The sequence below is a fragment of the Cupressus sempervirens genome, chromosome 5 (assembly GCF_028749045.1).
Source record: "Cupressus sempervirens isolate cs-2001-9-10 chromosome 5, ASM2874904v1, whole genome shotgun sequence".
NCBI classification, from domain to species: domain Eukaryota; kingdom Viridiplantae; phylum Streptophyta; class Pinopsida; order Cupressales; family Cupressaceae; genus Cupressus; species Cupressus sempervirens.
The window spans coordinates 698,151,775-698,162,898 of NC_143122.1; the positions used below are offsets into that span (position 1 = coordinate 698,151,775).

The following is an 11,124-nucleotide window of genomic DNA, read 5'->3' on the forward strand; positions in this document are numbered from 1 at the left end:
ATTGATAGACCACACGCGGGCATCAACAAATCATTCCCCAAATTGGAAACCCTTAAAATCAAATCAATGGCCACATACATAGCGTAACAGTAGAGAAGAAGGAATAAGAAGAAAGAAGAAAAAGGGGGATGATAAGCAATGCAAATGATTAGTGATTAAGAGTAGCTAGTGTGTTTTGTCGCCCATGAAGAAGGCAGCCTAACATGGGCACTTGCGTGGGATAAGCGAAAGCCTCGTTGAAAGTGGCACCGCCCATGAGGGATTTCATTTCTCTGTGTCTCTTCCCTTCACAACAAGATAAATCAAATATTCCCATTCTCACCTAGGAACTGCCATTTTGTTGTGAAGGGCTCATAGATTCTCCCTCTAAACAATGTCAGGAGACGTATAAAAAATTATATGGATTCTAGTAATATTCGTGGTGCTTTTGTTTACAACTCTGCATTGTTGCCCTATTGTTTCTTGGCCCTCCTCGTCACTGATAATTGTTCATTGTTCTTGTCTGTCTTATCATTACCGAGCCTTCCGAGGGCTTACTATTCCCATAAATCTTGTTCAAAACTAGCTTTGGAGTTCATTTTCCTTTGGAGTTTGAGAGATAAAAACAGATCAAAATGGGTGTGGATGATGAGGAATATTGCAATACAGAGCTAGGTCTTGGAATGAGAATTCGTCATACAATTCCTCTTCAAATGGATGTGCTGCCTTTGGCTCCTCCTCAATTTTGTAAGATTTGTTTTGTATTAGAAGTTCCTGATCATATTTTATAATCTATTGTAGTTCAGATTATAGTTCAATTGTGTAAGATTTGTTTGCATCGTTGTTTAAGATTACATTCTATTTTCTATATTCAGTATCCTAGATGGTTAGATTATGTTTTCATGTTGCTTCTGAATTCAATTGTTCAAGATTTGTTTTGCAATCAATATTTTAGATGGCACTCGTAATCTATGATTAGTATAAATAGATGACACTCTAATCTATAATTAGTATAAATAGGTAAATTACATTTATCTGTTGATTTTATATTTGTTTGTGTATCCTTGCTTTGGATCACACTAAACAATCTATCATCAGAACCTAGATTATTTTTACATGTCATACCCAAATTCAATTGTATACAAAATTCTTTTTATTTTATCAATATTTTGGATCAAACTCAACAATTTATCATTAGAGTAATAGATTATTAGATTACAGTTGAATCCGATTCAATAATTAATCATTAGAGTAATAGATTATTAGATTACAGTTGTATCTGATTTCTAAATTCAATTGTGTAAGTTTTTGTATTATATCAACATAATTCAATTACATAAGAAAATTGTGTAAGTTTTTTATTATATCAACATAATTCAATTATGTAAGAATTTTCTCATGCATAAGTATTATAGATCATACTATATAATCCATCAATAGATTATATTTACACGTTTGTACATAAAATTGTATAAGATTTCTGTTCCAAACACTAACAATCCGTCAATAGATAAATAGATTACATTTTCTACATACAAATTTTGTTTTGTTTGATGGTGTTCTAAGATATGGGGTTTCATTTTAGATCAACCTCCGGTGATTGCAAGGAAAAATTTCATGGGTGGGAATGGATTGGATGCTGGTGCCAGCTATTCTAAGCAACATGGTGATACCCACAATGATAATATGAATATGGTTTCATTAAATAAGAACATCATGTCGTCTTTCCATGTGGATTCCAACATCATCAACCAGGAAGGCAGTCATATTCGAATAGGCTTCAAAAGAGAGCGAGAGATTGTTACAGAAGATTTTGAGAGAGAAAAATCTTATTGTAGGGTTAGTGATGAAGATGAAGAGGGCTGTGGTACAAGGAAGAAGCTCAGGCTCTCAAAAGAACAATCCGCTACTTTGGAAGAAGCCTTCAAAGAAAACAGTACTCTCAATACAGTAAGTTTTGCATCACCTCTCAAGCACTTTAAGCATAGGGTGAATTTATGGGCTTTATGTTTATCGTTTTATTGTAACACCTGATCCAAATCAAGGTTATATAGTGGTGGTTTTAAGATTTTGTTTCATGGATTCCATGAATATTGATTCTTCTATTGATAAACACCCCCATTCAGCTGAAGATTATAATGATTTTTTTGTTAAAAAAAATTTCGATCTTATTGAACATTGGATATACATCATATTAAAAAAACCAAATTTATGTAAGAGAGTGTAAGTAGTTCTTATTCTCAACACCCAATTTGAATAACTGAGATTCTTTGAGGGAGATCGTATGCATTCCTTAGTCTCAACAAACCCTCCAAATATTTAAAAGAAACTTGATCTATCTATCTAGCTATCTATATGATCTATCTATCTATCTATCTATGTAGTTATCTATCTGATATATCTATCTATCTAGTTATCCATCTATATATGTGTGACTCTGAGGAGTTTACATGTCTTTTGATGTGCGGATCACAGATGAAGGACTTCCATAGTTCTAACTAGTTTTTTGGACACTTTGTGTAGCTGTTTTAGTGTGCAATTCTTAAACAATACATCAAGCTTTACTCTAGATTGATATCAATTACTACCCTAATAGTTGTATTCGTAGTTTTTATTCTATTAATCTTAAATTTTACTATACAAATTTAAATTAAATTTTCTTCATAAAAATAGATAATATTATCTTTGATGTAGATAAGATATATAATTATAATAAATGATTTATTATTGCATATTATTACTTCACAAAATTAATTTAATTTTGAAAATATTTCAATAGAAGTTTGAACTTTTTCTCTTTCTAGTAAACATAATATACTTTATACAAAATTTGTGAAGATACCACCTTTTAGAATATGCATGTTGTTAAGGAAATTGTTCTTATTGTGAAATTTTAAGTTGTGAATGGTTATTTTAGGATTTTTAGAATTTAGCTCTTGTTTTTTTCTTATTGTGTGATTTTAAATTGTGAATGGTATTTTAGGATTCTTGGAATTTAGCTCTTGTTTTGTTCTTATTGAATGGTTCTAAGGCCTAAATGGTTGTTGTGTAATTCTTAGAATTTAGCTCTTGTCTTGCTCTTGTTGTGTAATTATAAGTTGTGAATTGTTGTTTTGGAATTCTTGAAATGTAGCTCTTATTTTAGCATGGGAAAGATTGCTTAGATAAAAATAAAAAAGACACTTTTCTATTATTATTATTTTGGTCTTTTGAAGAAAAGAAAGCTATCTACTTACATGCTTCAAAAATATAATTTTCTCATCTTTTGTAAATATCTAACATATTTTTCTAATAATTGCAGAAGCAAAAGCAAATCTTGGCCGAGCATCTCAATCTAAGTCCTAGACAAGTTGAAGTTTGGTTCCAAAATAGGAGGGCAAGGTAACAATCTTTGATCAAATTGATAAAAATTGATTTTATTTCTTACGTATATAATTTGAATGTATGTTCATTTATATAGTCAATATTTTAGATTAAATTTTATAATTTATATCAATATGTAATATCTGATAATAAATATGATATAAGATATAGATGATAAAAACAAATATCCAATCAAATCTAAAAATTAAATTTTTAAAAACTACATCTAAATCCAAATAGATTGTAAAAATCTAATAACACTAAAACTGAATTTATTGGACCACCTTTGCAGAACCAAGTTCAAGCAAACCGAAGTGGATTGTGAATTCCTGAGGAGGTGTTATGAGTCGTTAGCAGAGGAAAATAGAAGACTGCGGGAAGAGTTAATAGAACTGAGATCTCTAAAACTTGCAGCAACTTCATCTCCACTATACATGCAAACGCAATCACCTTCAGCAACTCTAACAGTGTGTCCTTCCTGTCAAAGAATTGAAAAATCTGATAAAGCTACACCTCTGCAAAAATCAAACTTCTATCCTTCATATTTTCATTCTTCTTCTGTGGCTTGTTGATTATAAGATGTACATTAAACATGTTGGGTTTATTTGGATCAAGTCTGCCTGGCCTTCTCTCAATTTATTGAGAAGCTCGTGCTCTGGAATGATTGTAATATACTTCAAAGTTAGGTGTTAATGAAGTTTTAAAATGGGTCCTTTGATATACAGCTCAGTTATACTCCATATAGCAGAAGGACGCAGACCTTTTTCTTTTATTAAGGTTGTCCTTGAAGGAAATTCTAATGCCAACTCTCTGTTATCATTTTGTTGCTGTGACAATAAGAAAAAGAGTGTTGGAGTCATAAGTTTCATTAGAGAAGCATTACGACCGATCTATACAATCTTTTAGACAGTTCTAATCTTATATTTCGTTTCGACTGTAGAAAGGGGATTTTAGAACTTCTTGAAATGTAGAAGCAACTTTGTGTATATATGATTAGTTGTAGCTATCAATGCAAGAATGGAAGAATACCATTGAGGAATTATTATAATAATATTTATGTTTATTTATTTATTTATTTTTGGAAGGTTTTATATTAAATTCATAGTATTATTTGGTAGAGAGTGTTTTATTTTGTATATATGTATTTTGAATGTTGATATATTTCAAAATGGGTTTAGTTATAGTTGATATTTAGTTGTACTAAAGTATAGTTTGTTAATAGAGCATAATGACAGCGGTAACTTTTATTGGTTTATTAAGAAGGATAAAACATAAAGTTACTAAATTATTTTTAGTTGGATGATTTTTTGAAGTTAAATTTGAGAATTTAGCATTGAGAAAATTTAAGTAAAGAAATATTTTGTTGAAAAGATTGAGTAATCACCAGCATACTAATTTCTAAGTACAAATAATTATTTTTAATGAAAATTTTATAAGAAATAATTCAAACAATAAGATGAGAAATATGTTTCTATCAGAATCATTGAGAGCTTGTAGAGAATAAATATATAGATATCACTAATCAAAATAGTTTAACTTAAATACAACATGATTCATTAACAAAAGATACCAAATATTGTATTCTATATAAACCAAAATGGATGACTTATTTTTTCCTATGTTTTAGTAGTTGAAACAAGCATTATAGACTCTTTAAAATGTTTATAAAGGTAGCAGAAAGGCAAACTAATTAGTTTTTAGATACTAAGATGATAATTTGAGAGCTTGCAACTTTAAGAATTTGAATCAAAGGAAGTACTATTTACCTAAGAAATGGGTAGCATAAGATAATCAACAATGGTTAGATAGCACATGAAATTTTAAGAAAAATGAATGTGAAACATTTTCCAAAGTGCTTTATAACTTTTAATTCTATTCTAATTGTCATTGAAAAACAAAATAACCAATACTTGGTTATCTATTAATGAGTTTATGGGATCCCAAAAAGGGATGTGTATAAGGGTTGACTCCAATAGATGTAATCTCTTTCAAAAAAGTCTTTCAAACATAGCTATCTTGATTTATAATAAAAATTTAAAGATGAGGTTTTCATGTAAAAAGAGGAAAGGGGCCAACCATAAACATATTAAGTTCTATAATAAGAAATTTAAAGACATTACTATTATGGAAGCAAATAAAACATGTATAATAAGTATGATAGTAAAATTGTAAAAGTATTGAATGAAATTATGATTATTTTGATAAGGTGTTTTTCTTTTTCTTAAGCAATGATGACCTAATTAAGTTAGAAGTAAAGATTGAGATAGATAAGGTGGATAATAAAAATATTTAATAAAAATATAAATGTTTATCTATTTTTAGGAGAAGAAATTATAGTAGAATTTTTAGTCAATACTCTTAGAGTTTAAAATCTAACATAGGAAAAATAGCGAGTTCAATTTTATTTAAAAATATTAATTGTTTCACTAATTAAATAAACAACTTTGGCTCATTGGCTTTGTTTGATTAAACCAAGGAGGATTAGATGACCTAAACCCTATAGTAAAATCGACATTAAGTCAAAACGATGGGGGGAAAGGAATTCACAAGAGGTGATTTCAAAAATATTTTGAATGAAGCTACAATGGTTGGGGATCAAGATCCTAAACCCCAAAAATTGAAATTACAAAAATGAGGGGCTTGGGAAAATCTTGAAACAAAAAACTAATAGAACTACTCACATTTAAATAAAAAAATGATTCATTAATAAAAATAAATATACCAAAATGTTGTACTCTATACAACCCACAGTGGATGATGATGAAGGTTGATCCCCTTAATACCACAAACACATAATAAAAACTAGGAAATAACAACAATTGGTGAGAACAAAATATGGGCTTCTTATTATTGCCACAAATGCATAATTACATAATTTTGAAATACAATATGAAAACCCACATGGGTGCCTTCCTTATAATAATTTGCAATACAAAATTGTGAACTATCACCCAAAGTTTTCCTAGACAATTTATGGGCATTCCTTAAATAGGCATTTTTACACTGCATGTGAAGTTTCTAGACATCAAACTATAACCCTTCAGACCGACTAACTCTTAAATTACATATCAAGTCAGCTCGATACACCTTTAATACTTATCTTAGAAATTTTGGTCAGGTTAATTTTGGAAGGCCATAACTTTGGAACCGTTGCTCCAATTGGCTATTATAACCAATTTTCATAATCATTATCTTCTTATCTACAAGGCCTGACTTGTACAAGCTACAATCGATCGCATTTCAAAGCCCATTTGGGGCCTCTAAGGTCTTCAATAGTGAGCCTAGAGTTTTTATAACAAAATATTAAATCAAAATTCTGTAAAAAAATCCATGAATACTCATTATATGGCACTAAGCATCAATTGGTAGGCTGATATATCCATGATGAACATCCACCTCTACATTCTAAGCTTGTATAACTGACTTACTAAGAAGCAAGCCTCTAGAAACAACAATCTTGCACTGAGGCAACCCTTATTCAAGAAACAAAAAGAAAATATTTTTGGGTGATGCAAGATTGCTCTTACACCTAGGAAGCTCCTGCATTAGATGACTCTTCTTTTATAAGTTGTATTAGTTGACACAAACATTATAGATTCTTTAGAATGTTTATAAAGGTAACAAAAAGATGAAACTAATTATTTTGTCCAAATTGAGAGCAGAATTTGAGAGCTTATAGCTTTAAGAATTTGAATCAAGGGAAGTAATATTTGCCTCAAAAATGGGTATCATAAGCTAGTCAAGAGTGGTTAGAGAGCATCTACAATATTTTTTTTAAAAATTATTATGAAAAAAAATTCAGTGTATTTTCTATAAACTTTAATTCTATTGTGATTGTCATTCAAAATATAAAAGAACTAATAAGGTTACCAATTAACGAGTTTATGGGATCCCAATAGGGATGTGGATAAGGATTGAATCCAATAGATAGAATATCTTTCAAACATAAGTATCAATTAATAGAGGGGGTTTTTATGTAGAAAGAGGAAAGGGACCAACCATAAATGTGACCATCAAGATATCCTTAATATTATATTTAGTTTCCTTATTAAGAAATTTAGACATTACAATTATAGATGCATAGAAAAAATGTATAATAAGTATGATAATCAAAATGAAAATATCAAATAGAATGAAGGTGCTGACAATGATGTTATTTTGATAATGAGTTTACCTTGTTTTCAAATAGTGATCACTTAGTTAAATTTGAAGTAAAAATTGAGATAAATAAGATGGCTAATAAAAATATTTATAAAGATATAAATGTTTATCAATTTTTTGGAGAAAAATTATAGTACAATTTATTTTATTTTATTTTTAAATTTTTTATTATAAGTAAACGGTTGAAGCCTAGATTAATTATTTTTATTTGTTATAATTAATTATTTTTATGTGTTAAACAAATTTGAACCCAAGACCTCCCACATGAGAGGCTCAAAAGTTACTGTTGTGTTGTAGGCTATTGCCTAATAAAAACTATAGTATAATTTAGTCAATACTCTCAAGGTTGAAAATTTTGACATGGGAAAATAATAAGTTAATTTTATTTTCCAATAGTAATGTTTCAATAATTAAAGCAACAACTTTGGTTCATTAGTTTTTTTCCATGTAGTATAAGAGTGAAATTAGATATGATAACAACTACAATCTTAAGTGTATAGATTAATATAATTTCAAAATTAGTGGTACCTATTTTAATAATTAGGACATTAGTACATTTACACACTTATTCCTTTGATTGGATTAAAGTGAAATAATGAATTCATTAGGTCGAGATAATGTTTAGTTATTTGAGCTAATTTTAGTATCTTATTTCTACATTTTTTAACTCACTTTTTATTGAAGTAGTTTTTTATTCATTTCTAATTATCTTATTCCTCTATAAATTAGTCTCAATGTTAGATTCCTCTTTGTATCATTATTTTTGAAAATTTGCATGACAAATTAATCATGTCTTCTTTTCTTTGATGTAATAGGTATTTTTCTTTTAAGTGATTCATGGACTTGTGGGGTTGAAACAATAACTCCAACATTAGTATCAAAGCTCCAAAAGGTTCAAATTTCATATACATTTTATGAAGATACAACTTCAAGGAGAATAATTTTCTCAACTTAGAGAAAGCTTTTATTTTATTATTTGCATAGAAATAGGAAAAATCTAGAGTTCTCATAGTTTTCCAATAATCTTCACATTTTGGGAGAAAACTAAAAATAGTATCAAAAAACAAAAATTCAAGATTGGATCATAAATTTATTCTGTATTATTTATTGTATAAAGGTTCTTGGGTTGTAATTTTTACCCCAAAAACTCAAGTGGGTTATATTAGATTATGTAGAAAATAAGTAGATTTTGCATTAATAAAATCAAAAGGGTTGTGCTTGCAAGTTTTCAGCAAGAAAGTTTTTTATTTTTTTCTTGGAAGATATTTTGATCTTTAGTAAGTTTGGAAGAGCATATAATGAATATATGTAGGATCTTTGATAAGTATAGGGAGGAAACTTTATTGGTTAACTTGAAAAAGTTTAGTTTTGTGAAGGAGTTAGTGTGTACCTAGGATTAGTTGTCTCAATAGTTGGTCTTAAAATAGACCTTAAAAAAAGTGAAGGATGTCCTTGAATGGCCTAAAACAAGGAGTGTTACTAAGGTAAGATATGTCCATGACTTGGCTAGATTTGGTAGAAAGTTTATTAAAAATTCTAATAGTATATAAATGCACCGCTAACTATAACAATGAGAGGATATAGAAAAGAGTTCAAGTCAAATATAGGAGAAGTAAAAAGTTCTAATTTATTAAAAATAAAATTTATAGAATAGCTTGCTTTGTAACCTCTATATTTTAATAAGGTATTTTGAGTAGATTATGATGTTACTGATAATGTCATTAGAGTTGTTTTGAGTAAAAAAGATACACCCATTTCTTATTTTAGTGATAAGTTTTTTATTAAGGAAAATGGATTTTGAAGGGTGCTTGAAATCTTGTACACAGCTTTAGATATTCAATAAGCACAGAGACAAAATTACAATAGACCAAAAAGGAGCTGGTCACCCCCTAAAAAGGGGTAATTGTGGTGACAGAAAAGCCTATCACCAACCTAAACAAAATAACCAACCAGGAAGCAAAGATCCAAACAAAAAGATCTGCCTCCAGAAAACCAGGCACAACAAGGGAGCTCATGATACACCCTTTGATTTAGAGTCTCCCTTGCTCGACCAAAGATTCATTTCTAAAGGAGGAGCAAAGGGCTTAGTTTTCTTTCTTTTTACCACAATTCAACCATCCTCCACCTTAGTTTCCTCACTAATCCAATCCCCAGAAGAAATTGAAGAGTGGAAGCCAGGGGGAGTAGGAGCAGCAAAAAACTCCCTAGGAGAATCCATGGAGGGATGGCCTCCCACAGAAGCATGAAGATTAGCCGAGACAAGGATAGGGGTAGGAGAGGGACCAAGGTCCAGACTCGAAGATCAGCCTTCCTCAGCAACCACTGGCACCAAATTGTCAGCAAGGGGAGAGGACCTGACATCCTCAGCAACCACATGCTCTAGGATGTCAATAGCATTGGGAAAGCTAGAATCATCCACAGTCTCTGAGGTACCATCTGATAACATATCTGAGGACTTAAAGACCATGTAGTGCTTAGGGGATACCCAAACCACTAGGAAGGTGGAAGCCTTGGTTTAGTCTTCACAGCAGCACAACGAGCAGTAATGTGACCTATCTTATGACATTTTCTACAGCAAAAGGGAATACCTTCATAATCCAACATTTGGATCTAGGAGCCCTGCAAAGAGTCCAAACAAATCTCTTTTAGAAGGCCCTTTGAGACATCCATCTCAACACGAATTCGAGCACACATTGAATGGAGAACATCAGAAGTGGCTAACTCCACATATAAAAAATCACTGAGAGAGTCCCCGATAGTTTCCAAATTAGAGTCTATCTAGAGATGCATCGGGAGGTTCAAGACCAGACCTAGATAGGAACCTTATTAAAGGATTTAGTAAGTGGATCAAAATCCATATGCCATGGTTTGGCCATAAGTGGGTATTTGTCTTTCCATGAAAAACTGTTATGACACAAAATGGTCTTCTTGTCCTTAGCACTTTCAAACTTTATAATTAAAAATCCTCTAGCATTTGGAAATATCTAGACACCATGGTCTAAAATTGGTTCCCATAGCTTGGAGATTCAAGCATGGAGATTAGCTAGAGAGGGCCAAAAACCCCAAAAATGAAAGATGGCAGCGAGGGAAGAGAACTCCTCTACCATATTGAGAATATCATCAACCATTTCATTGTCTAAAAAGACCTTAATAGGTTTGGAGATGCTTACAGAGACAACTTCATAGGGACGAGGAGGCCCAGAACCTACACGAGCTACACCATGAAGACTCACTTCAAAGGTGGCCACGTTAGCATAAGAGGAAGCCCTACCCCTTGAAGGTGCAAGAGAAACTAACCCAGAAGACCTAGCAGCACCTGGAAGAGCCACTGAAGGAGCACCGGTCAAAGGCAGGAAAACCCTACCTTTCCTCGAGATCAACACAACAGCAGACTTGATTAGGGATAGAAGAGGGTGAAGCAGCTTAGGATTGCGCGCATTAGAGACATCATGTTTTTGAAATTCTGGTGATGTGTGCCCTAATGTGTGAACGAAGGTAGAACTGATGACAAGAGACATCATTTAAACTCTCTAATTGTGGTAAAAACTATTTGTTTAATTTAGTGATAAGTTGAATAATGCCAAATGAAATATTATATTGATAGTTAGAGGTTTTATTGTA

At 31.0% G+C, this 11,124-nt stretch overlaps 1 protein-coding gene across 1 annotated transcript; it reads left to right on the forward strand.

Moving 5' to 3' along the window:
• Positions 1 to 328: 328 nt before the first annotated feature.
• Positions 329 to 4,413, forward strand: LOC149557908 (homeobox-leucine zipper protein HAT14-like). Its single transcript, XM_089832364.1, has 4 exons — positions 329 to 726; positions 1,565 to 1,929; positions 3,281 to 3,360; positions 3,635 to 4,413. Exons 1-4 carry the CDS (start codon positions 615 to 617, stop codon positions 3,912 to 3,914), a joined length of 837 nt encoding a protein of 278 aa, XP_089688490.1. The 5' UTR covers positions 329 to 614; the 3' UTR covers positions 3,915 to 4,413.
• Positions 4,414 to 11,124: the final 6,711 nt, after the last annotated feature.